Source organism: Syzygium oleosum, unplaced genomic scaffold, assembly GCF_021117445.2.
Source record: "Syzygium oleosum isolate NSW1041296 unplaced genomic scaffold, Sole_v2.1 Sole_v2.32, whole genome shotgun sequence".
NCBI lineage: Eukaryota > Viridiplantae > Streptophyta > Magnoliopsida > Myrtales > Myrtaceae > Syzygium > Syzygium oleosum.
The window spans coordinates 2,949,289-2,976,588 of NW_026607516.1; the positions used below are offsets into that span (position 1 = coordinate 2,949,289).

At 41.3% G+C, this 27,300-nt stretch overlaps 4 protein-coding genes and 1 non-coding gene across 6 annotated transcripts; 4 read left to right on the forward strand and 1 right to left on the reverse strand.

The window, feature by feature from the left end:
* Positions 1-3,417: 3,417 nt before the first annotated feature.
* Positions 3,418-5,292, forward strand: LOC115687045 (WRKY transcription factor 22-like). 2 transcript variants are annotated; one of them, XM_030612516.2, is made up of 3 exons: positions 3,418-4,239; positions 4,343-4,456; positions 4,581-5,292. In XM_030612516.2, exons 1-3 carry the CDS (start codon positions 3,806-3,808, stop codon positions 5,077-5,079), a joined length of 1,047 nt encoding a protein of 348 aa, XP_030468376.2. In that variant the 5' UTR covers positions 3,418-3,805; the 3' UTR covers positions 5,080-5,292. The 2 variants fall into 2 exon arrangements, with proteins under 2 accessions (XP_030468376.2, XP_030468377.2); XM_030612517.2 differs by having other exon boundaries at positions 3,420-4,239; positions 4,346-4,456.
* Positions 5,293-5,695: 403 nt separating this feature from the next.
* LOC115687042 (pentatricopeptide repeat-containing protein At5g28460-like) lies at positions 5,696-8,615 on the reverse strand. Its single transcript, XM_030612513.2, has one exon. The coding sequence runs from the start codon at positions 8,582-8,584 to the stop codon at positions 6,176-6,178; it is 2,409 nt and encodes an 802-aa protein (XP_030468373.2). The 5' UTR covers positions 8,585-8,615; the 3' UTR covers positions 5,696-6,175.
* Positions 8,616-10,542: 1,927 nt separating this feature from the next.
* On the forward strand, positions 10,543-13,830 carry LOC115687044 (probable WRKY transcription factor 56). The gene is made up of 2 exons (XM_030612515.2): positions 10,543-11,083; positions 13,404-13,830. Exons 1-2 carry the CDS (start codon positions 10,620-10,622, stop codon positions 13,579-13,581), a joined length of 642 nt encoding a protein of 213 aa, XP_030468375.1. The 5' UTR covers positions 10,543-10,619; the 3' UTR covers positions 13,582-13,830.
* Positions 13,831-16,159: 2,329 nt separating this feature from the next.
* LOC115687043 (late embryogenesis abundant protein At1g64065) lies at positions 16,160-17,250 on the forward strand. Its single transcript, XM_030612514.2, has one exon. It carries the CDS (start codon positions 16,413-16,415, stop codon positions 17,067-17,069), a length of 657 nt encoding a protein of 218 aa, XP_030468374.1. The 5' UTR covers positions 16,160-16,412; the 3' UTR covers positions 17,070-17,250.
* Positions 17,251-19,021: 1,771 nt separating this feature from the next.
* On the forward strand, positions 19,022-19,175 carry LOC115687065 (small nucleolar RNA snoR145). Its single transcript, XR_004006416.1, has one exon. It is a non-coding gene; the product is annotated as a small nucleolar RNA snoR145 (small nucleolar RNA).
* The last annotated feature ends 8,125 nt before the right edge of the window (positions 19,176-27,300 follow it).

Sequence of the window (27,300 nt, forward strand, 5' to 3'; positions counted from 1 at the left end):
GTTCCCGGTTCCATGGTGGGAACTGCCCACTCAGACCATGCTCACCCTTAAGTACCAAATCTATAGGAGACCTTATATTGAACCAAATACGAGAAGTTGAGGTCCTTTATTAGCTAAAAACTTAATTGGATAATTGGTTATAAAATTGATAAAAGGGTACTGTTATTTTTAAAAGGGAAAATGACACGGTCTCTGAATTTTGGCTCAATGTGTAACGTGTTCCCTGAACTTTTAATTCGAATGTGGTCTCTAAACTTTTAATTTGTTTAATTTGGTCTCTGAACTTTTGGTACATGTTCAATATACTCCTTGAACTATATAAAAATGCTCAATGTTGTTCCCGAACTTGAATTAATGGAAGGAAAATATGGAACATTTTCATATAGATCAGGGATTAACTTAAACATGTACAAAAAATGTAAGATCACAATGAATAAATTAAAAGTTCAAAGTTAAAATTCAAGGGCCACATTGAACAAATTAAAAATTTAAGAGTCACATTGTATATTTGATCAAAATTCAGGGATTACTTAAGCCATTATTCCGTTCTAAAACTTTTTATTGATTCGCATTGGACGAGCCCGATCGCGGTAGAACGAGGCTTTTTGCTTTTCCCTTTTGTTTTTTGCCCTCTTTCCCCTTTTCTTTTTGGCCCACGAAGCAAAGGTAGGGAAATGAAGTAATAAAATAAAAAATAAAAAATAAAAGGAGAGGGTGGTGGGGCCCAGGAGATCTACGCAGACTGCAAGCTGTCGATCGATCCAACCTCATCTCGTGGACCCCTCTCTCTCTCGTGTGCATTTTGCACAACACGACATTCGTTTCTCTGTTGACCTACCAGCAGTTGCTAGACCGTCGGACACGTGGAACTCTCGTATGAGCAATGGGGGTAGGGGTGACCACGAGTCTAGGATAAAACCGGAAACCGGCGAACCGGATCCATGGATCCGGTTCGATTCTTAGTTCTAGAGAGGGAGGTTCCGATTCCCAGTTCCATTGTTTTAGGACCGCTGTTCCGGTTCGGTTCTCGGTTCCTATAAGAACCGGAACCAGAACCGGAATTGAGAACCGAAATTAGGAACCGGGATCGAGAACCGAGAATGGAACCGGGAACCGAGAATCCTAAATATAAAATTTCTAATTTTCTTACTACTTCTCATTTCTCACTTCTTAGCTCTCAAATTCTCATATCCGTTCGCATACTCATTACTTTGCTTAACTTGTTATGTAGAACATTTCCTAAGGTTTGTTTAGACCTTTGATTTATTGTGGTTTTGGGGTACCCACCATTCGCATGCTCATTGTTTTGCTTTACTTGTTATGTTTAGGTATTCATTGTCATGTATATATGCCAAGTTTTTGTTCTTTAGTGAGGTCGATTGTTTTCGTCATTCACTCTTTCAAGAAACATCTTAAGATTGATGGTTGCATAGTTAGAATCGTGGTGATAAAGAATGGTGGAAGGAGAAAAGAAAATTGTAGTTGTAGTTTTAGTTGCAAATAATCAATACGCGACATTTCAATTTTAAATTGAAAACTATTATTAAGTTATCAACTATGACTGTTATTTGTTTTGATTTTAGGTAGTTAGAATTTAAAACAAATTTTCATAGATGTTTGAGGACCCAAAGCTCATCTTTCTTTCCTTTTTCTTGCTTCCCATTTTGTTTGTGGTACTGGATATGGATATTGTCTTGATCGATATGCTAATCCCTCGTGAATTCTGTTGCGCATCAATTCACGCAATGACTGTTCATTTTAATTGTATTTATTTGAACCATAATATTGGGAAAACTAGTCTTTTGTATTCTCTTTATTGAATAATAAGCTTGCTCGGTATTATTGCGTTTATTTTCGTTTTGTTTAACTAAAAATGAACCCAAAAAATAAAAAAAGAACCTGTTGGATCCTGAAACCGACCCTAGAGCCTGTGACAGGATAGGTTCTAGGTTCCAGATTTCGATGGGTAGATTCCAGGTTTCAAAAAATAAAGAATCTGTACCCGAGGATAGGTTCTAGGTAGAATCTGTAAGGAATCCGGAACCGCTCAACCCTAAATAGGGGAAATGAGTTTGATCCACGAAGGAGAGAGATTGCGTTTGGTTTGGTTCGAGAAGGGCAAAGGGTTTTAGCCTACAAGACTTTGAAGGAATGTAATTTGTGTTCAATGAAAGATCTTTTGTAAAGCAACTTTAGATTAAGTGGTCTTTGGTAAAAACAAAATTTGCAAAGGGCTTTGATTGCGATTTAAAAAAAAAAAAAGATTTTAACCCTTCACTGGTTCCGATGGAGGGCTCAGGCCGCCAGCGATCGCTGATCGAGATCAACAAACCTCGGGTGACCCCCGACAAGGGTCACCTGGGCTCGCACGTTGTAGGCGATTATCTCCTGGGGCCACACGACCTCAGGGGGATCTCGCCGTGGTCACATGACCTCAGGCGACGATCGCGCCACCTTGCTGGCCCTTCGTCGGTCAGATCTAACCTTATTGACCCTCTCCGGCCGTCCTTGCGCAAATAAGATGAACAATAGCAACAAATAGCAAAATCCTAAAACTGAAGAATTTGTGAGGATAGTTTTGGAAGAAAAAAATCATTTCATCCATGTTTCAACATTCGAAAAATGCTAAAAGCTCAAAGCAAGTCCCACCTACCTTGAGCTTTTAGACTTCCCAATGCTGGCATTTTGGCCTAAAGCCCCTCGAAAATGATTGCCAAACACCCCAAATAATTACCTAATTTTAGTCTGCTAATTCAATCTTAAATTTTTCAATTTCGTTAACATAATCTTAAATTTTGGTGCGAAATTCTAATGTAGCCCTTCTGGCTAGTAGCTGCAAGGAATAATTGACGTGGCGTTCAACTAACGTCAACTGTCCTATATGGCACGTTGGCATGAACAACTTGTGGATTGCACGCGATCCTGCCAACAATTGGCTAGAAGGAAGGATTATATTAGAATTTTCGCGTCAAGGCATAAGACTACATTGACGAAGCTAAAACCTTTTGGACCGAATTGATATATATATAATAGGTTTATGACAAATTAAGTAATCTTCCCTAATTCATAGACTGTACAACTTCTTTTCTCCAGAAATAATACGGTACGAAATCGACTTAGACCAATTAGAAAGCCCGATTCCGGAACTCCAGCTCGAATCGATTTCATTCATGTCTTTTTCCTGAAACCAGCTATGCTCAACCTATGAAGGTCCAGTGTGAATGAAAAACTTTGTTGCTATGCTCCACAAAGAAGGGAGAATAAAAGAAAAAAGAGAGAACTTTGTACTATACACACGTCACGAATTTGGAAAAAGATTGGATCCAAATTCCACAATGAGCGGTCCATAGTCGAAAGGTCCCAAATTATAAAACTACAAAACAGTGGCCTCCACTTTTAAAAGCTCATTGCTCTTTGTCGGTAAATCCCAAGGGGGGCAATCCTAGGCGCGTGGACTTTTCCTTGCCTCAGCAGCATCTCCCTTAGTCCCAAGCCACAATGTCTCAAATTTCTTCTTTCTTTTCTTTCTTTGTTTTTCGTATTGTCTGAAAACCGCCCTTTGACATTGCCCAAAAGTCAACCCCAAAACCACCTCTGGTTTTTCCCAAGTGCCCCACTAGCGCCCAAAAAGAAAGGACAGCACAAACGATAAGGCGTTTTAGATGCCATCTCCCATCTATCTCTAGCCCATCTATATCTGCCCTGAAAAAGTCAGCGCCTTGTTCATTTCCTCTCTCTCTCTCTCTCTCTCTCTCTCTCTCTCTCTCTTCCAGCAGTGGTTGCGGAATCCACAAAGCTTGTTGTTATGGAGGAAGACTGGGATCTACATGCGGTGGTCAGAGGCTTCGCCGCCTCCTCCTCCTCCTCCTCTGCCGCCGCCTCCGCTGCCGCCATGGCTACAACGTCAGCAGATCTTGCACCCCATGTTCCCGTGTCTTGCTCCTCCTTTGGAGCGGTCAAGAAAGATGAGGGCTTTGTCTCTCCACCATATCCCTATGATGAAAGACGCAGCTCGCTTGAGGAGTTGCATGAACTCTACAAGCCCTTCTTCCCCAAGCCCGAGCCTCTCGTCTTTCAAGACGCTGCTGCTTCTGCTCTTCCTTCTTTCGGAGGAGTGAGCGGTCAACCCACGTTTAGACAACAACCTACTCCTGCTAATAATAATGGTTCTGCACCTGCCTCCTCTACTGGTTCCTGCATGACGAGCACCCCGTCTCCAGGTTCTCGCTCCAAAAGAAGGTAACTTCGAAGGAATCCCACCATTATGGTGATTACCCTTTTTTCACAGGTCAAACTTGCACCGTGTTGAATTGGTCTCTCACACTTACTGTGTCTACACAAGCAGGAAGAGCCAGCTCAAGAAGGTTTGCCACGTTCCAGCAGAGAGTCTGTCTTCTGATATCTGGGCTTGGCGTAAATATGGCCAAAAACCGATCAAGGGCTCTCCATATCCAAGGTAAATTCCCTAAGTTAGATCCCCAATATCTGATTTTACCTTCTGAAGTTCTTAATTTTTTTATATGGATATAAAGATGGTGCAGTCACTTGTGCTTAGTCTTGGTTTACGCTCTGTGACACAGGGGATACTACAGATGCAGTAGCTCGAAGGGGTGTATGGCCCGGAAGCAAGTGGAGAGGAACAGATCCGACCCTGGAATGTTCATAGTCACGTACACGGCGGAACACAACCACCCCGCACCTACCCACCGCAACTCGCTCGCAGGTTCCACGCGTCAAAAGCCCGTGATGCCGCAGACGGACACTGTCGGAGATCCCAGCGCTGCTGCCTCATCAAAACCTCCTTGCTCTTCTCCAACTGCCTCCGTAGAGGATGAGGTGGCAAGAACTCACAGCACAAACACTGAAAGCAGAGAAGAAAAAGAGGGTAGCATGGCTGATGATGAAGAGGATGGGGAAGATGGGCTATCTGATATGGCTCTGAGTGATGATTTATCCGTGGGTTTGGAGGGATTGATGGGAGGTGGTGATGATGAGGATTGTTTCTTGGATCGTTTTCCCGCGAACTTTGGCCATTCTTGGACAGCTGACAGCACGGCAACCGCCACCGGGGGTAGCTGACCCAACTAGTCGAGCATATTGTTTTGCGGTTGAGTTGTAATTTTCTGGAATACGTACAATTTTCATCTTCTTTTCAGAACTGAATCAAGGGTGTAACAGTTAGCATCCCCGTGCCGCTAAGCTTTATATATGTGTAATTTTTCATCAATTTGTATAAAGATTTCACTAGGCAGGCGGTGAGAAGGAAATGCTGCTCATCTCTGTATTACAATCCGTTGTCATTTGCACTTCAGTTGTAGCGCAATTAGAAACGAATAGATCGGGTGTAAGAATGACAAATACGATACTTCAGCTCTTCTTTTTCTGGTTCTTTTGTTTCTAATTGATATCCAAGAATTTTAATTGATTCACAGGTTATACCCGCAATCTCAATCTCCTCAAAGACATGTCCGACGGTGGTTAACCTTCCGTCCTATATGCTAGACGATATTCCTCCCGCCTCCCACCAGTAATCTACACTACCGGCAATACTTCTCCCCCCCGTAATCTATACTACTGACAATATTCAGCTTACATTGAAGTATTTAGCAACCACAGCACATTTTTAACCCAACTAAGTACATAATAAGTCCATATAGATCACTTCAAATGTTTACAAAGTAAAGAGAATTCATACTTTGGCCCCAAAAAAGAGAGCATTCATACATATTGAAAGCCAAATGATATAGTAACTTAGCATCATATGGACTATATAAGTCAGAAGAGAAGCAAAAGCTTCACCTATCTACCACATTCCACAAGATCATCAACAGAATTTCTCTCTTATTACAGGTACAACTTATCTTGCAAATTGTAGCACGTGAAGAGAAAAATTGGACAAAACTTAGCAATAAAGATTCCAGTATGATCACGGCGCATCTAACTTCTTCAATTATCTCAAAATAAGGACTGTGGAATCTGATGGAAGATGAAGAAAATATTTCATAAGTATGAGGCCTTTGAGGCATCTCTTGGGTAACCTAACGGACACTTTTTAAGTCCAAAAGACCATACACTCCTTGGACTCTGAATGAGTGCCTGCTTTCTCCTGAATACGGCCTACTGATCAGTAGAAGAAAACGCACAAGAATCCTATCTTTCCCTTGCTAAATCTACTTTAGGCAGTGCAAGCTGAAACTTCATAGCCCTGGACAAAGTTCTTCAGTTTCCCTACTTCACCCACGGCTGAAAGCCATTCTGTTAGAATCTCCATCGTTACATAATCAGGTTTACAAGCATGTTCATTCATTCTATCCATCATTTCAAATGCCTTCTTCAGCCAATTCGTTTGACGAAGGCCTCTGAACAATGCGTTAAATGTAGTGGTACTCGGCCTCACCCCTTTTTCCATCATATCGTCCATTAAGGAACAGGCACCATCCACTTTGTCATTCCTGCATAGACATTCTATGAGAATGTTGTATATCACTGTGTTGGGTGGGATCTTCGACACACAATTCATGTCCCTGAAAATTTTCATGGCTTCCCCAACATTGTTTTTCAGGCAGTATCCATGAATCAGTGCACCATATGATACAACAGTGGGAACGAGACCCTGTTCAATCATCTGTCTCATCAACTTATTTGCAGTTGTAAGATTTCCAGTTTTCCCAAAATAGGATAACAAACAATTATAAGTGACAGTATCAGGCTTTACTCCAGAGCTCTCCATTTCTTTGAGCATCTCATAAGCCTCCTCCAATCTATTTTTCCTGCAGAAACCACCAATCAGATTATTGTAGCACACAACATCAAGTGAGAACCTGGCTGCCTTCAACTCTGTTGCAACAGAACTGGCATCATCCATTCTTCCAGCATTGCACAATCCAGAGATCAGTGTGTAGTAAGCAATTGAATCTGGGGAACATCCAGATCTAGACAGTTCCTGGAACAACTCCATGGCTTTCTCAAAATTGTTGACATTGCAAAAAGCCTTGATCAGTGATGTATACGTTCTAACATTAGGACTCAAACCTCTTACTTTCATTTCTTTAAGGAACTCAACCGCGCGATTGACTCTCCCAAACTTGCACATACCATCAACCAAAATATTAACAGTGACTACATTTGGCTGCACCCCTTGTTCACTCATCTGATCAAATAGCTGACGAGCCTTATCGATCTCACAGCATTTACAGTACCCATCGATCAAGCAGTTGTAAGTAATGACATTAGGCATGCAACCACCCTGCAATGTCATCTTTCTTAGTAGTTCTGCTCCTTCATCTAGCCTTCCTACTTTACACAGTCCATCAATAAGACAATTATAAATGACTGTATCAGGTTTACACGACAATTCATCGTCTTGTTTGGTGCAGACCCTCTCAAACACCTCCAATGCATCATCAACTCTGCGAAACTTACACAAATGGTTAATCAGTATTCCGAAGGTCACAATGTCGGGTGGAATATTGATTTCTTTCATCTTAATCATAACCTCATTCATCCTCTTGAAGTCGAGATGCTTCCCCAACTCAACCAAAATAACATTGCAGGGCGCGGCTTCGACAGGTCCACCTGATTGAATAACTTGCAGCACAAGAGCCCATGCTCTTCCAATCTCCCCATTCCTACAGAGCTTCTTAATTATCTTCAAAAGTGTTATCGAGTCAGGAAAAACACCGAGTTCGAGAAGCTTCATGAAAATCCCAACAATCTCATCCTCATTGCCACCCCCATCTCCTTGCAGTCTCCTCAACAAGGCCGAGAAAAATATCTTACCCGGAATGTCCGAGGCGGCAAATCTCGAACGTGGCTCGAGCATTTCGTCGAGCACCTTCAACGCACCCTCGAACCTCCCGTATCTAACTAGCGCACCGACATACAATTCATAGAGGTGCCTATCTCTCGCATTTATGTCAATACCATCAAACACAGAAACCGCCTCATCAACCATGCCAGCCCTCCCAAAGAAGCTAACCAGGAGGGTCGACGCATTGATAGTCAAAGGAATGCCCCTCTGCCTCGACATCTTATAGAGCTCAAGCAGGGCCTTCTCCCAACCGGGTTCTCGGCTCGCTAACTTGACGACGGACTGGAACGTGCGAGAGAGGAGAACCGGCGCATCTTCCTGTGGAGAACTCGACTGAACGAAATCGAGAAACTTGAGGGCTTTGTCGGAGGCACCCAAGCCGAGGGTGATCTTGGCCAAGTGTGCAGGGGCGGCAGGAGAACTGGAGAAGAGGAGTCGGCTGAGATCGGCGGTGTTCCATGAGCTCTCGGGGGCTTGAAGGAGGTCGAGCGCTTGGGTGACTATTGGGTCGTCGTCCTGGGGTTGGTGCGGCGGTTCTGGTTCAGGCTCTGCTTCAGGGTCATGGTCCGTGGAGAAGGAACGGAGGAAAGGTGAGAGATTGAGGGCGGGGTTCAAGCGGGGTTTAAGGGAATGGAGCACGGGTTTCGATCGCGCTGAAGCGGATCGCAGCAGGCTCATCCCGGCGTTGGAGAGAGAGTGAGAAGGTGAAGGGAGGGAAAGGTGTTTGACGAAATGCGGTCGAAGAAGTTGCTCTAGCTGGCCACACTGAGGCATGATCGTGGGCTATCAGGTTTATGCACGAGTCGTGACCCATCGAGTGATCATGGGTCGTGGCCCAATACACAGTTGAACTGCATTTGGATTCCCGGGTATCAGGTCCATTCAGGGGCGGTAAATTGGCCTGAATAAACTATAAATAGGTGCTTACTACCAGCGATGAACATTCCGTAGCGGGGGGTGAGCGATTCCTATGTTAATTCCCAGATGGGATAATAGCGTTGCTCGTCTCTCCTCACCATTTCTACCTGTCAAAAGACCCAAAAAAAAAAAAGAAGAAGAAGAAAGACGAAAAAAAAATTGTTTATCGTTGTGCTTTTGGGGAAAAGTTGAATTAATGCTGAAGCATTTACAACGCAAAACAAGTTTGGAGGAAAAAAGTTGGTACTTTGCATATACACCGTAAAAAAAGAGTTGGTAATTTCATAAAAGTGCCGATAAGTTACCAACAAATTACTGAGAAATCAAGTGATCATTAACTTTTTGTTATTGACATTTTCCACACTTATCAATTATTTCACAAATTTACCAACATGAAAAAAGAATACATATTTTTGGGGATAATTATCCAAAAGCCTATTGTGCGGCAGTTAATTTAGACCTAAATCTTTTAATTGTGTCAATTTAGTCATAAACATATTGATGATTTGCCATTTTTTTTTTGATAATTTGCCAATTTAGTCTTAAACATTTTGATGATTTGTCAATTTAGTCATTCCAGCAAATTTTGGCCGGAAATCGCTGACGTGGACACCAGCCAGCTACTAGTCATTTTACATGGCGTGACCAGTGTTGACGTGGATGCTTTTTGCATTTTAAAAAAATTTCCTTTCTTTTTTTTTTTTCCTTTTCTTTCCCTTTGGCTCGTGGCCAGTACTCGGCCATGGCTGGCCGAGTACTGGCCATAGGTGAGGGTCACGACATGCTCGCCGACCATGGCTGAATATCGGCCATAGGCCAAAGGGAAAGAAAAGGAAAAAATGGAACAAAAAATTTAAAAAAAATGAAAAAATTATCCATGTCAGTATCGGCCGCGCCTCGTAGGATGGTTGGCGGCCAGCCGGCATTTACATTAGCGATTTTTTGCTGAAAAGATTAAATTGGGAAGTTGTCAAAAGATTTAGGACTAAATTGAAAATTTATCAAAATGTTTAAGACTAAATTGGTATAATTAAAGGGATTATGACTGAATTGGCCGCCGTATAATAGGTTTAAGACTTTTTGGACAAATTTTCCCATATTTTTTTTAGAACTGCAAGTAGAATCGTGGGCCAGTTCCTACAGTGGGGAACTAAATGAGCTAATTACATTACACATCAACTTAAAATAGACGATTATATAATAAGAGTTCGTTTTACAATTCAAATTTGATCAGTTATCATCAACTGAAGTTGTCTGAGTCGGGGTTAAAGAGAGGATGTTCCCTTAATGACATACATGTGCATGTACAATTTCCCTTTTTCCAAAAGAAAAGGCCTAGTTAGCATCGAGGAAGCAAGGCGGTAATTACCCCTTTGCCCCTCCACCGGTTGGTAAGCAAATGGCAAATGTTTATTTCCGAGCCTCGAAGTCGTGTGAAACACTCTCTCGAAACGTCCTACGTTCACCTCAAGGGCACTACATGCTTATGTTCTCGGTGTTTGTTTATCTTCTTCTTCTTTTTTCCTAAACCAAGGTTATGGACCGATCAAAAATCTACCCCCAGATGCATGTTGAATACATGCATTGACGATATCGACTCAATAAGGGCTCCTGAGTACGTCTTTCTTCCATGCACGTAAAAGCGTCGGTTGGTTGAACAGAAGTTAGGTTGTTAGTTGGGCTCTTTCACCTCTTCTATCAATACGCTGCGTCTCAAAGAGATTGTACTCTCTCTCTCTCTCTCTCGCTCAATGAAGTTTTATGTATGTATGGGGTCGGTCCAACCTCTTTTCACCTTCCTCTGACCTTTCCAGCCTTTAAAAGTATCTCCCCACACAAGCATTCAAAGCTTCCCCCCTCTGTCAAACATTCTACATCGTGGAGCCCTTCAATGGACAGCCAAGATGGCACTCCACCACCGCCTCCGGTATTGCCGCCACCTCCTGCCAGTCCCTACCTCTTTGCGTTGCCGACACCATCGTCGCTCCTGTCCTCCTCGTTGTCGCACCCACTAATAGACACCTCGGCCTCAGCTCAAGCGTTGGCTCTTCCTTCATCTTCGTCTTCTTCGGATATCGATTGGGTTGGCCTCTTATCCGGCCAGCTCAGTGGGCTTCACGAGAATAAGTCGATGACGTCGATGGAAAACGCGCTGATGACTACGATGTTGCCTGGACATGGAGGAGTAGAAGACAGGAGCGAAGGGCAGGTTAAGAAGAAAGTGATGAATAGGACAAGGAGGCCAGCGCGGCCTAGGATTGCGTTCCAAACAAGGAGCGCGGATGATATTCTGGACGACGGGTATCGCTGGAGGAAGTATGGACAGAAAGCCGTCAAGAACAGTGTTCATCCCAGGTATATTTTTGCATGTTTAAGGATCATATGCATGGAATTCAGCAAATGATTCACCAATAAGTATACGTCTTTGGAGTTTTAGCAACATATAAGAATCCTACAATTAAACTGGATTATTTTGGTAATTGAGGCTCTTGACTAAATGAGAAGTTCTCTCTTTGATCAATTCTCTCCATCCACCAATTATCGATGCCGTCCACTGTGCGATAGAACGAAATAATTTAGTTTATCATTATTATTGGAAACAGGAACAAAGTCGATTCATTAAAATGACCGAGGTTAGAACATTGCACCTAGCTATATATATGTATCTTTTGGTATCTGCGTGATTTGGTGGAATGAAGTTGAAGAAAGGAGTTGCAATGACTTTTGGAATAAGGTAAACTAAAGAATCAAGGAGGAAGTCTCTCAGTATTTTGCAAAGAGATGTACTTAGGGATTTACGACATTCTCAAGATTTCATGCAAACTGATTAATCATGGACATGCATGGCCACAACTTTTGGGTGGTAGCTACTTAAGAAGATGAAATATTATATGATCAGGATTTGGTTGATGCCCAAGATGGTGAGCTTGCATGAATTGGAAGAAAAGAGAGGTCCAGGGCTGCTTCAAGAAATCACCATTGGAAAATCTTACGAACAATCAAAAGGGAGATGGAGATTATCTTCCCTTAGTGCCTTGACAAATCTTAATAGCGGACGCATGGCAAGTGTGAAGTTTCTTAATTAACGATCTTAATAGGAATCGATGCATGGTTCGGTAGATTAAGGCATCAATTAGGAGTATATAATGGGATAGAGGATCTCCATCTTTGAATGAGGAAACTAAGATAAGCAAAGCCATGAAGGCGAGAAGAAAGAGATTTAGAATGAATCTAATTCTGTGGATTAAACTCTATGACAAAAGCGATGGCAAAATAACAAAAATTTATGTTCCCAAACCCCCTAAATATTAAGTTAATTAGAAAATAACGATAAATTAACAAAATTTTAAACTTAAAAATGGCAACATTAACTGGAAATTAATTGAGGATGAAAAATAATTCATGTCTGAAAAAAATTAGGGCAAAGTGTTCGAGATGATCGAAAATTTATACATGGATCCAAGTATATGTATTCAATATTTAGCCCTGATATTTTCAACTACAAATTGGACAAAGTTCATGCTTGCTTTTACGAATAAACCACATATTTCATACATTTTGATCCTTTCATTTTTCAATGTATACTCATTTCAAAAAAAGAAAAACTAAACCTAGCTAGAGAAGGATTTTGGACTCAAACTTTTACCTAAAATTTCATTCAATTGTTAAGGCAAGTTTTTATGATCCATTTTCCAAATATTGAATAGAACCGCAAGTTAAAAATAGTAGAGATAATTAGAATGTGATTCCTCAAATTTCTCACACATTGTAGTGATTAATGTGAAATTCAAATGCTTTTTTTTTTCCGAAATAGATAATATCATCCAATATTATTTGTTTCTTTACTTATTTAGAACTTTTATTATTATTTTTTCTTCACAGGGAATGTCTACGTGCTCTTTTGCTAGTAAATGAGTGAATTTATATATATTGTGCCTTCAGCATAACAATTGTGTGAATAAACTACAAATATTATAAGGAAAACAAAGCTCATTGTGAAATAAAGGGAAAACGTTATGGTTCGGGTAATGTCGTGGCTATGCTGATAACGTTGTGGTATATTTCAGGAACTATATAGAACATAGCATGAATTGTATCATTTAATGGACCTAAATATAAGCATATAAGTAGCTATTGCACACAAAAAAACCTAATTTCAAAAACAATTCTCTTGAACCCTCTAGCTTGCGCAACTCTAGAGCACTTGCTTGAGAGAGAGAGAGAGAGAGAGAGAGAGAGAGAGAGAGAGAGAGAGAGAGAGAGAGAGAGAGAGAGAGAGAGAGAGAGAGAGAGAGAGAGAGATTGTCGATTAATAGATTACAACTTGCGCCTAGGTACATTTCACAAAATTCCATCTTACTCGTCTTAATTAGGTCTACAAATCGACTGAATATTGTCACAATTAATCTCCAAAAGTTTTCATGTAAATATGACTTATACCTAATATATAGGCACATGTTGAACCATCTAGTCGAACCCTTAAGCAATTCATAATGTACACACAGCCACTATCTACGACAAAAGAAAGATATGGATCATCAGTACACTAATCTAGCTCTTTTATATCTCTATAAAGAAAGGTATTGCATGCATGCATTGATATATACTCTTGGCAATATGATCTTAACTGACCAACTCTTACTTGCATCCTTAATACGTGGGATCGGACGAGAAGGAGCTATTATCGGTGCACGCATCACACATGCAATGTGAAGAAGCAGGTCCAGAGGCTAGCCAAGGACACGAGCATCGTGGTCACGACGTACGAAGGCATCCATAACCATCCCTGTGAAAAGCTAATGGAAACCCTAACTCCTCTCCTCAAGCAAATGCAGTTCCTGGCCAGATTCTAGCTTAGCCATCAAACTTGAAGATCACCTAACTATGTCGAAAACTTAAAGCACTTTGGTATCATCCGATAGATTATTCTTCTTGGGGTTCTATAGTGTATAGAACTAACCAAATCCCTATACAAATACTGGCGTATGTCAATGGCAAACTTCCTGTACATGGACAGCTCAACGATAGCATCGCTATACGTACATTGCATTTCTTCTGCAAGAGATTGCATTTGTTTCAATGAATGTGCTACGTTATACATATTTTTTTTTTCTGGCGTAGGCGCATGTGTTACACACATATGTTTTTCTAAAGTCATGTTGAGTGTGTTTATCGACTCATTATCGCTTGATGGGGACATCACAAATATTCTTGAAATTTTGAAAAATCTTTTTCCCCGGTTGTCATATATGTAACCTATAATATCAGAGTTGAAGATTCGGTGTAGATTAATTACATAACTTAATTAATCTCTCTTTACATCATTTCAGCTAGTGAGCTTAATCTAAATCTCTACCGTAATTTTCTCGTATTTTATAAAAACATAAACGTGAGAGTTAGGTCAATGGTTTCCCATGGGAGGAGGTCAATTCAGATTATAGGGAAGCCCACAAGCCAAATCAATTTTAGTTTCACGGGCATTGATTATGAACGCCATCCTCTTGTTGACTTTCGAAGGCAAAGTTAGTTGGTGGTTGGTGATAGGTAATCCCCGAAGTCATTATACTGATCATGAAGAAACCCACCTGCTATATTACGCAATTATGATTTACATTATGATCTAATATCTGGAATTTATCGACCTACGAATGAAATACTTTTTCCTAGAAGATATCAAGCAGTCCAAATTAATGTAATCGAGAGTCAGCTCCATACACTCATGTTCAATTAGATGGTGAGAAGTTTTTTTGAGCACATCAAACTTCTTTGTTGCATCAACTAGGCTTAGAGATGCGAAAAGCAACACGACTTTTAAATTTGACAAATGGGGTTGGTTTACCACCGCTGCTGACAAATAATCTTCCTTAGGCTGCACTAGCATATTGTGATAACTAAAGAGAGGCGATTCATCGACACGGCTATGAGAAAAAAAAACATGATTTTAGATCGATCATAGATGGAGAAGAATGTTGATGAAGATTAATAGGTGAACTAGAATATTGAAATATCGAACCACGCTTTCATATGACAATTTAAATATTTTAAACAATTGGCGGTGGTCCCATAAAAATTTCACACGGTATTAGCAGCAGTGGTCCCACAACACAAGATGCTAGGTAGCTAGTATGTGGAATTATTATAGGAGATAGAGATCTAGCTATAAGAGATAATTTATAATCATGTTAGACACTACTCTTGTTCTTTTTCTTCTTCTTTGTTCATATTATTCAAATCTTCCATAGGATGAGTTAGCTTAAGATTATTAATTACTTATTATGTCACCATTTTATCTATTAATGTCTGATAATTAAGGGGCCCCACATTGCGTGGACACGTGGGACTGTGACTATTTAGAGCACTAACCGAAAAGAATGATATAGGAATTTGACCGTAGGCGATTTGTCCGACCTTTTAGGTTCCGTTTATTTAGTAAAAATTAAATGATTTAAAATATTTTTTTAAAAATAATCGCTTATATTTCTTACAAAAATGAATGACAAAAAATATTTTCATTATCAGTGAAAATGTTTACACATAGTTGTCGATAATGAAAATATTTACCATTGACTTAATTATTTTAAGCGATGCTGATGATTATTTCAAGAAAAATATTTTTTTCAATCATTTAGTTTTTGCGAAATAGACGGAATCTTATTGTACCACCCTTTTCTTGTGGCTCGAAACTCTTGTTCAGGTTATATGTAGGTTTAGACATGATCGTTGTAGCAAAAATTTGCTGAGATCAAAGTCCACAAGGACCTACTTGCATTAAAGAAAGATTAGGTGTGATCATATTAGATTGTGTCTCCAATCTCCTGAAGCACTATTCTTGTTCTTGTGGGGAAATTTTCACCCCATCAATCTTGATTTGGCTCTTCTCCAGATGTGGGCAGACCCTGGTGCCTCCTTTTTGGTCGGAAATAAAAATACTCATTATCATTTGTTTATTTCACAAAAGATAAATGATTTTAAAAATATTTTTCTAAAAATATCGCTTCTATGCTTATAAAAAATGAATGAACCAAAAATATTTTCATCGGTTTAGACATAATGAAAATATTGTTCATTGGCTAATTATTTCAGGCGAAGCAAACGATCATTTTCATGAAAATAATTTTTAAATCATCAATTTTTTGTGAAACAAATAGAGCCTCCATGTCGTCCTCAGTGGCTTGCAGAGTGATAAGGTCGACCCAATGGCCAAAGCTGCGTGGACACTCGGGAATGTGTCTATTCAGACCTTCAATAAAGACATCATTTGAAAGGCAAAAAGACAGAGCTACAAATTAAGCCAGAATTGACCAAACTTAACTTCTCCAGCCATCTGATCATGACTCCAATGAAATGCAATGTAATTGCGAAGACAACAATGTTTGGCAATGATGCAATACAAAGGAGACTAAATGCTGAAAATATTGAACTATCTAAATCACCAAAATGTATAGAGAGATGAGGCCCAAAAGTCAAGATTCAACAGCTTGAAAATCTTGGCTAAAGCAACCGGAAGGCCTAAATTATAATGATGCCAAAATATCTTTCGGGAAAATCACTCGCAACCCACTCCCAACTTCCCACTTATAAATGTGAATCATGCACTCGACTGAAGATTCCATCGCGGGTTCGCCATACATTTCCTCTGTAACCTCTGGAGTTTGCTGGGTTTTCTCCTTCTAAATTCTGAGCCATGGTTGAGAGAGATCAAGTTTGGCCGCTAGCCCCGTCCGGTAGCCTCCGGAGCGACCAGGATGAAGCATCCGTGTATGCCAAGAACGTCCGGAAGCAGAGATTCGTCAAGTGCTGCGGTTGCGTCACCGCCCTCATGCTCATCCAAGGCGTGGTCATCGTAATCCTGGCGTTCACGGTGTTCCGGGTGAAGGACCCCGTGATCAAGATGAACGGAGTCACCATCACCAGGCTCGAGCTCATCAACGGGACGATCCCCAAGCCAGGGGTCAACATGTCGCTGATAGCGGACGTCTCCGTGAAGAACCCGAACGTGGGGTCCTTCAAGTACAGCAACACCACGACGACCCTGTACTACCACGGCTCGGTGGTGGGCGAGGCGCGGGGTCCGCCGGGCAAGTCGAGGGCCAGGAGGACGATGCGGATGAACATCTCGGTGGACATCATCACCGACACGCTCCTGTCGAACCCGAACCTGAACGCGGACATGAACATGGGGCTGCTGCCGCTGAGCAGCTACTCGCGAGTCCCGGGGCGGGTGAACATGCTCAACATCTTCAAGAAGCACGTCACCGTGAAGATGAACTGCACCATGGCCGTGAACATCTCTACCAAGGCGATTCAGGAGCAGAAGTGCAAGAGGCACGTCAATCTCTAGAAGACGTAATCAATCGCTTTCTAATCTAGCTTGTGCATTGCATAGCGATAGCATACTCGGTTGTGTAGCTAGATATTTTCCACTTCTACCTGGCTAGAGGTAGAGATTATTATACCTTTTTTTTCCATTTTTATATAAATTTCTATTACTGAGCTTTAACATCTCTCTCTTTTATTTTAAATTTTGCGGCATACAAATTCAGTGTTTTTGAGTTTTGGCAAGGTGGGCATGCAGGTGTAATTAAAAGACTGGTCTATTTATTTTCACGTGGGACCAGTAATTAGTCCATTCATACGTGGGTTGACTTAAAAAGTCAATGGCGGAAATATGACGTTGCCAATTGTAAATGTGAACTGAAGCGGAGAAGTCAGGAAAGGCAGGCAAGGTGCCTCGCGGGTCCGGATTGTCAGGAAGAAATATGTGTGGGACTTTTCTAGAAGAAAAGTAAGTTTGGTGCACTATGAAAAGACTGATTCCTTTTCTCTAATTAAAAGCGACGTGGCAATGAATTTACTTTATAAAAATCGTATTAAACATATAACGAGAGGTTTAGTAGGAATTATTGAAAATTGACTTATACCCTCTCGACAAATTAGTGACTGAATACGGGACATCCATTTAATTTCATCGAAAATCAACTTAGAAATTGATTTCGTAATGTTCCAACGGAATGAATTAGAAAAAAAAGCACAAACGGTTCATAAACTTTGACCTAATGTGGCCCATGAACTTTTAATTTATTTAGTGTGATTCTTGAACTCTAACCCAATATACAGTGTGTTCCTTAAAATTTTAATTTGTTTAATATCGTTCATAAACTTTTAATTTGTTTAATGTAATTCATGAACTTTAGCCTCCTGAACTTTTAATTTATTCAATGTCGTCCATGAACTTTTGATACATGTTCATTGTAGTCTATATTGAATATGTATCAAAAGTCTAGATACCTCATTGAACAAATTAAAAGTTCATGGATCATATTGAACATTAGGTTAAAGTTCAAGGACCACATTACACGTTGAGTTAAAGTTCAGAGACAGTTTGTGTCATTATCCCAATAAATTAACTTCGTAATGCCATCTATAAATAATGAGCTCGCTTCTAATGCCGAGTGCAAATGAGTAATGACTGATCAACTTTTCTCTGTTCCCGACCCGGTGGCTTCGGGAGTTTTGCTCTTGAAACCCGACTCGTGGTTCGGGGCTCGAGGTACGGGGGATTCCATGACGGTAGAGAGGGAAGAGAGAGCAGTGATCTGGGCTGGGCCGGGTAGGCCCATATCTATCCAAAAGCCCGCATCCGGATCCATATTCTAATAAAGCTGCTGCTGCTGCTGCTAAACCATGTTTGATCAAATTACATGCTAATCTCATCCAACGGCTGAGATGAGTCGGACGCAAGCCTCTCGCCGTGAGCCTGTACTGCTATATAAGGAGCTACTTCGGCCACCAAATTGCTAGGGTTTTGCGTTCGTCGGCGGCGCGATTGTCTTCGTCTTCATCAGCAGCTATGCTGCTCAACCCAGGTTGCTCGATTATTAATCTTCTTCCTCGTAGTCTTCGTTTCAATTTTATGGATGCTATGAAGAGAGATCGCTGAACGAAGATGAGTGATCGGGGAAATGGTTCGGCGAATCAGATCCTCGAGATGATCCTCTCCCTTCTGGTTCGTATTCGCTGAGCATCGTCCATCTTCCTCTGATTCTCTGCACTCGCTTGTGATTCTGTCGGTCTCTGTGAGATCTCACCCGAAGGACCTATGGAGGGAGCGATATCGGAAGACGTGCGCTCTTCTCCAAGTTTGCCTTCGAACAGCGAAACCTGGAAAAAACGGACGGTCGAGCTGCCAACTCCTTCGTTAATGGCGGTTTCGGCTTTGTTCTTCTCAAGTCCGGTCTTCGTACATTCGGTCTTTCGTTTTGAGGGAGATTTGAGCAGAGTTGAGTTTGTGTAGAGCGAAGGTCCCAGCGGAGAGGCGGGAGCTCTGTGAATGAGGCCTCTCTAACGATCGAATAGACATCTCCTTCGCAAAATTGATCCGCCGAATCGTAGGATGCCTGAAATTCTCACCATTTTCGGAGCATCTTGAACCCTCGGCCACATTCACGTCTTCCATTGGAGTTTGAATTGGTTCTTCTGCTCTTCGCTGCTCGAATTGCTTCTTCCTCTTCGAGAATGGAGAATGCCAGGATTGTGATCGTGTAGATAACCGTAATTCTAAGTCATTTTCTAAATTAACTATTAATTCCTTATAAAAAGAAGTTAATGTCACTACAGAAAATTAAATATTTTTGCTTTCCAATTTGAAAACTTACTCATTGCATTTAATCAATATTGTATTTGAGATTTACTTCGTGTGTGAAATTAGTGACAATATAAAGAAGTCGCTAATTTTTTTTATGAAGTTAAAAATTATTTGTCATTATGATAGGTTATTGATTATCAAAAAAGAAAAAATTGCTAATAAGAAATAAAAATTTGGCGATTGCGGTGAAAACTTGCTTAGTATATTTGGTACTTACTTTTTGGTGTGAGAGGTTCTTAATCACGTGAAATATGTTTAGAGTTTTTATAATTACTCATTGTAGTTATCGGTATGATTAAATTACGGTCAGTATAAGAGGAGTGTGAAAACAATGTACTTCCTCTTCAAGCTGCCTCTTGATTCATTCTGCAGAGCCCGCTCTCTCTCTCTCTTCCAAAACTTGATTTCTGGGGAAGAACTTCCATACATTTGGATTTAGGTTGCGTTTGGTTCAGCATTCCCAAGTCGAAAGCCCCTTAGGGAAGTGAGGCGTTTGGCAAGCATTTTCATTTAGCTTTCGACCGAAAACCAGCATTGGGAATGCCGAAAGATCAAGGCTTATTCGGATCAGTTTTGAGCTTTTAACATTTGTCTAATGCCGAAATCAATTTTTTTTCTTCCAAAACTATTCTCACTAATTTTCAATATTCCAATTTTGCCCCTCATGACTGTTCATTTTCTTTGGGCTGAGGGTGGCAGGCAAGGGTGATTGGCTAGAGCCGTCCGAGGCCAGATCGGGAAGGCGAAGCGCCGGGGAGGTCGCGCGACCCCGGCGAGAGCCGCTTGGGTTGCGCGATGGCCTACGGCCGCCGACGAGCTAGATTTAGCGCCGACGGCCGTTGCCCATCGTTTCTCCAGTGAAGGGTAAGTTTTTTTTTAATTATAAGAAATTCCAAAATCTTTTGCAAAATAAGATTTGCCAAACACTTACCAAACGCAATTTACATTTTCCCAAAACCCTCTCTTTCATTCTTAATTCTTTAATTCGAAATGACTTTAATTCCAAATGAATCAAATCTCCCCAAGTAGGATTCAAACCTACAACCAGTCAGTTAACAGCCGAACGGGGATTAGATCTCATAGAGTTCAATTCTCATTCTCAACTCATACCCGAACCAAACATGAATCTTTCAATTCATTTGGCTCTCACGCTCAATTACTTATGTTAAATTCCCATATCTTTTTTTTTGAATGTAATGAGCCTGTCCTCTCTTCCCTATTCATATTCCCCCATAAAGATATCAAAATTGATCACTAATCCAAGATCAAAAGAATATTTGGAGGACTCTTCTGACCAAACAAAAAATATGGAATTGTCAGCAAAGTATGTTTCTTTTTTCGTTTAACCAAACGCACCTTTAGAGTTTTGCAGTGTGAAACCTGTGTATCAAATCCTCTATGACTACATAAGCTGATCGCCTGAATCCCTAATCCACCACATCTTTGGCGAGACTCTGTCGAAGACGCGGCGAGACTCTGTTCTGTCGAAGAGAGTCCATCAAGTCCGGACCACGAGTCCTTACCTCTCTTTCTCACGCATTTTCAAGATCTTCCCAAGGTTTCATGAACGGAGTTTTGGCTCTAAATTCCCTGCCCACCGTGCACGGACTCCGCGTCAAGGTCCATTTGTGGCTCCGCCTTGGCATCTTCGCAGTGCATCAAGAAGGTCTACCTGTGCCTGTACTAAGAAGGGTCGGCTGCCCTTCCTCCCGACTTTCCACTTGTGGACCTGCTGACGGCTTATTGTCCCCTTAGGGTTGGACAAAAGTGTTAATTGGACTTCGCTTAATGCTCTGACCCACCAGTATGAGGAGTTGAGCAATGATATGATCGGGTTGTTTTGATGGGGTGTCCGGTTCTTGGATGTTTAAAGCTCCATGATTGCTACAGCTCTAGTGTGGACCGGATCCAAATTCATTGAACAATAATGAAAGCGGTTGGTAATTTCGGCGTATGTGATAGTAGAAGATCGCTCTACTTGGGAGATTTCAGCTCCATATTCGCAGTCATTCGGTTTAGTTCGAAACTTCTGTGAAAAGCAATTAAGGTCGTTTGAAGAGTTGAGTTTGTCCATTGGAAATATTGTCCCTACAATAGGGGGAGGGCACAAAATCGTGGCAAACATGTTGAAGCTGTGCGTGAATTCCTCCATCCTACCTTGCAATCCATTGATCACGGGGTGGTCAAACTCTATGTAAAGACCCAGGCCAACGATGGCAGAGAGTAGTCGCTGGGGCTAGAGGGCCTGGATTAGAGTGGCTCTTGGCAGGCTTCTAGGATGGCAAAAGGGGACATGAATAAATCGAACTGTGCACCGAACAAAATGATAAACGATTCTCAAATATATATATTATGAAAACTAAATTTAACTCATAGATGAGGTTTTTGATATAACGGCAATGTTTAGTATTGGAACTCCAAAGTTAAGTGTGCTTAAGTGGGAGCATTCTTAGGATGGGTGACTTCCTGAAAAGTGTTTACCCGTACGTCAAAGGACAAAACCGTGAGACTTGGTATAGAACGGGCTAAAGTGAATAATTACTCAGTGAATTAAATTCAATGCGTCACAATATAATATTAGAGTGGAACCTCCTCCAATAGGTGTATGGTTTGGGGACAAACTATGCGGAAGTTGGTGGACTTGAAACAATCCAATCCGACGAGGATGGGGAGTAGTCACCAGGGCCAGATGGCCTAGACAATGAGCGAGTCTTGGCAAACTTCTAAGATGGCGAGAAGGAATTAATTGAACTATACACCCAAATGGGGGAAAGCGATTATGAGATATATATATATATATATATATGTGTGTGTGTGTGTGTGTGTGAAAACTGAAATTAACTCACAGAGGCGCCTTTTGACATAGCGGCAATACTCAGTTTTGGAACTCCAAAGTTAACGTGCTCAGGTAAGAGCAATCCTAGGATGCGTGACCTCTTAGGAAGATGCTCACCTGTACGCCAAAAGATAAAGTCGCGAGACTTGGTACGAGAATAGCCAAAGCGGATAATACCTCAGTGAGTTAAATCTAGAGCGTCATAATATGGTATTAAAGTGAGACCCCCTCCAATAGGTGTGTGGTTCGAGAACGAACCATGCAAAAGCTAGTGGATCAGTAACGACCCGGTCCGACGAAGGGGAAGAGTGGTCGTCGGGGTCTGAGAGTCTGGACAAGGAGCGGCTAGCAAAGGGAGTAGAAATGAACCAAACTGTGCACTGAACAGGGAAAGAGCGATCATGAGTCTTCTAGGAGCCGCTCTTTATCCGTGTCGTCTGGTCTCGACTTCCCACCCTCGTCGAACTAGGTTGTTACAGGCCCACTAGCTTCCACGTGGTCTATCCCTAAACCACACACCTATTGGAGGGGGTCCCGCTCTGATAGCATATTGTAATGCCTTGGATTTAACTCACTAAGGTATTGTCTGCTTTAGCTTGTCCTATACTGAGCCTCACGATTTTGTCCTTTGGGTGCAGATGGGAAGTATATCTTAGAATCGTTCTCCCCATGTTCGGTGAATAGTTCAGTTCATTCCCACCCCCTTTGCCATCTTGGAAGCCTGTTAAGAGCCGCTCCTTGTCGCCTTCTAGCCCCGACGACCACTTTCCGCTCTCATCAAACTAGATCTTTACACTTCGTATACTTGTTTCAAATATTTACATCAAACACTAGAGATAGCATGAGTACGCACATAAAGAAAGGACGAAACTAAATGACTTTTATGGAGGTGAGCAAATTATGAAGAACAGGAAGTTCATGAAAACTTGAAGGTACTAGACAAGATGAACGTTTATATAATCTTGGATCACTGAGATACCGAAAAAGACCGATGGATGGCATTTATAGAAGCGCTTGATATAACTGGGTAGCTTGAATATAACTGGGAAGACAAATATAACAAGAGCTAAATATAAGCAAAATACTATGTAAGCTGAATATCAGCAGCGTACTATGTGAATGTAAGCAGCATATTGCATAAGATATATATCATCAGAATACTGCAAAAGCTGGATATAAGCAGATAATTGGAAAGGTGGATATAGCTAGATTTGCTTATATAAGCGGAGCACTCAAACTACATACGGCATGAATCTTGTCACGAACTTTAAGGTTATTAGCTTGAGATATTTTATATCATCCCTTGATAGCTTGTAATCTGATATGGATTCCTTATTAAAAGATTTTGATTGATGAAGATTATCTATGCGAAATATTCAATCATGCGAGATATCATCCCTTGATAGATTATCTACAGGAATTCTGATTAATCGACTTCAACGGTTAATTGATCTTCTCAACAATTGTCCAATGACTATCTTGGAGATTGATCCTCTTGAAGATTGGATGCTAAGGAGTAAAAAAGAAAATCAAGGCGTCGAAGAGAGAGATGGATCCAAAGTTAGACAGAGCTTTATATTCTTTACATTGTCTTGTACGAGCATTCAAATTTGTAATCTTTCGAGAAGTGTTGGCAGTGTAGTAGTTTGTATTTTGATATGAAATAATGGGATCTATCGATTTGGGTATAAGCAGCACTAGCTTCTAGGAGAAGTACTTTAGTATAAGTGGCACATTCTACTGTAACTTCAAGAAGATTTCTAGTGGAATCCAATTAGTAGGCTGTTAATTTAGGAGTATGGATGTAGGCTTACACCCAGCTGAACCACTATAAAGCCATAAGTGTATTTTTCTCCATCTCTTTACTTATATTCATTTATTTGGCAAAGAAAATGCCTAACGTGTACGCATCAATTTTTTCGATTTTTGCGCGGAGAAAGAGAGTATTTGAATCCCGGCATTTTTTATTTTTAGCTGACGGCGGAGTGTTGTAAGATTTTTAATTTAATAAATTTTATTTAGCATTTTTAATTTTAAATATTTTTTTCCTTTTTTTCTTCTTCTTTCTTTTCTTTTTCTTCCTCGGCGGTGCCGTGGCCGTGGCACGCGAGCCCGGAGCCTGGCGAGGCGGTCCATGAAATCTAGTCCCGCCGGCGACGGCGGCGAGGTAGTCGCGAAGGCTATTAGTTTAGGAGTATGGATGTAGGCTTACACCGAGCTGATCCACTATAAAGCCATAAGTGCATTTTTCTCCATCTCTTTACTTATATTCATTTTCGGCTGGCGCGGCTGTCGCTCGGCGCCGCGAGGGCGAGGCCCCTCGCCAGGTTGGCCTCGCTGTCGCCGCGGCAAGGTCGGCGCCCTCGCCGACCATGGGCAAGGCCGCCTCGCCTTGCCTTCCCGGGCTTCGCCAGGTGGCCGCCACCGTGGTCCACTAAGCCCGAAGTGGAGAAAAGAAAAAAAAAAGAAAAGAAAAGAAAAAGGAAAGAAAAAAAAAAGGAAAAAATATTTAAAATTAAAAATGCTGATCGTACACGCTGAAAAAAATTATTTAAAAAAATGCTGATCGTACACGCTTAACTTAGCCTCCGCAGCCACGTCGGCGTCAAAATTAATAAAAAATGCCATATCGGATTTCCGGTCAAATTGGCACTAAAGTGATCTCTTTGCTCCGACTTGGCACTAAAGTGATCCCAAAAAAGTTATGGCACCAAAGTGATTGCCGACACAAGCTATAATGCACTTGTAGTGTATTTTTGCCTTTATTACTTGATAGTAAAGCATTGCACTGTTTGCTATAACCAGAACTTGCTTATATCAACACTTTGTTTTACCCGATCACACTAATATCACACTTGACGTTTTTAATTATGCTTTTTTTTGTCAAATTTATGAAAATCGTCTATTCTACCCCCTCTAGGTAATACTACTAGCCAACCTTAGAAATCACACTATTTTTTTATATATATTTGCACTAAAGAACATCATCTGCTTATCTTAGTGTCTTAGGAGTGTCGACGTTATAGGCTTTGATCATAGTCTGAGATGATCATTTGCCCCGGTAAAGCTTCTGCTGAGAGATGCGTCATGCTGGAGAAGATTTTCAATGCTGTGAGATCACAGCCTGATCAGCTCGATGAAGAGTGCGAGTTAAGACAGCTACTGAAGCAACCAAGAGCATCTAAAAAAGCTGAAATTGTTCTTAACATTGCAAACAATGACTTCTTAACTGGTGTCAAGAATCAACTGAGACTTCTCTTCTCGGGCTTGCTCACTGGGGATGTGATTTGGCCTGTTTGAGCAAATATTCCACTACTCAATCGGAGAATTTTGTCCAATGTCTCACATTGTCCTTTTTTTATGGTACTCGGCGGAGAGAACTTTGTAGAAATGAGACACTGATAGGGGAGTGGTTAGCTGATCATTTTTCTTCTGATTCATGTTCACAGAGCATTGTTTCTTCTGTATTCGCAGAACGCTTGCTCATAATTCTGTAAATTTTTGAAGTGATAGATCCTATCTTCCCATTCCGTGGGGCGAGTGACATCAGAAGAAATGCGCTGCTCCAAGTTTTGCCCAAAATGTACGGTCTAGCCTTTTTTTCTTTTTTGACTTTCATTCATTTGTGGTGGTTTCAGCTAAAAGGGGTTGAGTATATGCATATTTTGCTAGATCGGAGAACTTCAAAAGAGGCTGCTCATGTTTGGGCTGTTCAGTGTTGCCTTGCAAGATGGAGAAGTTTTGGGGTTCGATAATGCAAGTTGGAATTGGCAACCACAATATTGACAGTTTTCTTTGAGAAATCACAGATAGCACAATAGATGGCGATTACTTAGAGTGAATAGTTCAATAACAGGAAAAGAACACTAGAAATGTCGTATGAAACACTTTAGTGCCAAAAAATTTTGTTGGATAGCTTAAGTGTCAAATCGGAGAAAAAACGATCACTTAAGTGCCTTCGACAACAAATTCCGACCAAAAATATTACATGGCGTGACTTTTATAATAAAATGTTTAATCTGACATGGCTTTTTTATAGGGAAAATTATTCAAAAAGTCTTAAACCTATTGCACTTTTGCTAGTTCAGTCCTAAACCTTTCAAGTTTGCCAATTGAGTCTTAAACATTTTTCACTTCTTGCCAATTGAGTCCATCCGGCCAATTTTGGCCGTCCGAAACTGACGGGGACGCCTCGCCTTGGCTGGGTGAGGCTTGACCTCGCCCCGATCTGGCGAGGCCGACCTCGTAGTCACCGTTGTCGTCGCCTGGGTCGGGACGGCGAGGTTGGGTGAGGTTCGACCTCGCCTAGCCAGGGGTCGGCAAGGCTCGCCCTCGCCAGTGGCCGGCGGGGGCGAGCTTCGCCAAAGGCCGGCGAGGTCAGCCTCGCCTCTGGCTGGTCGTAGGACCGGCCAAAGGAAAAGAAGGCTAGAAAAAAAAAAAAGGAAAAAAAATTCAAAAAAATATTAAAAATTGCCACGTCAGCGTTGGCCGGACGGCCGGCACCGGTCGATGTCCATGTCAGCTCCAGGCAGCCAAAATTGGCCGGATGGACTCAATTGGCAATAAGTGAAAATGTTTAGGACTCAATTGGCAAACTTAAAAGGTTTAAGACTAAATTGGCAAAAATGCAATATGTTTATGATTTTTTGGACAATTTTCCCCTTTTTTATATTATAAACCAGTCCAACGTGGACTTTTGAGGTGGTTGGCTTGCCTAAACGATGTCGCACAAACCTTCTCTCAATATAGAGAGATTTGTTTTGTTCTTTCAACGCTTGCGTGCTGTTTTCTCTCCCTCTCATTGCCGTTGGCGGTTCAAAGTCACCGGTCACCGTCGCTCTCTCGTTCTCACTCAGTCACTCACTTGACCATCATCATCCTCTCTCACTCGCTTAATTGGCGTAGGAAAAAATTAGGGTTTGGTAGTTGGAGGGAAAAATTAGGGCTCAATCCTTGCAAGATTTTGCTCTCGTGAAACGAATTTGAGCTGCTTTTCCTACTCCTGCTCTCTATTGCAAGATTTAACTGTTAATTTTAGGGGAAAACTGAATTAGAGTTTCGAATTTGGGAAAATGCTTGATTTTCCGATTC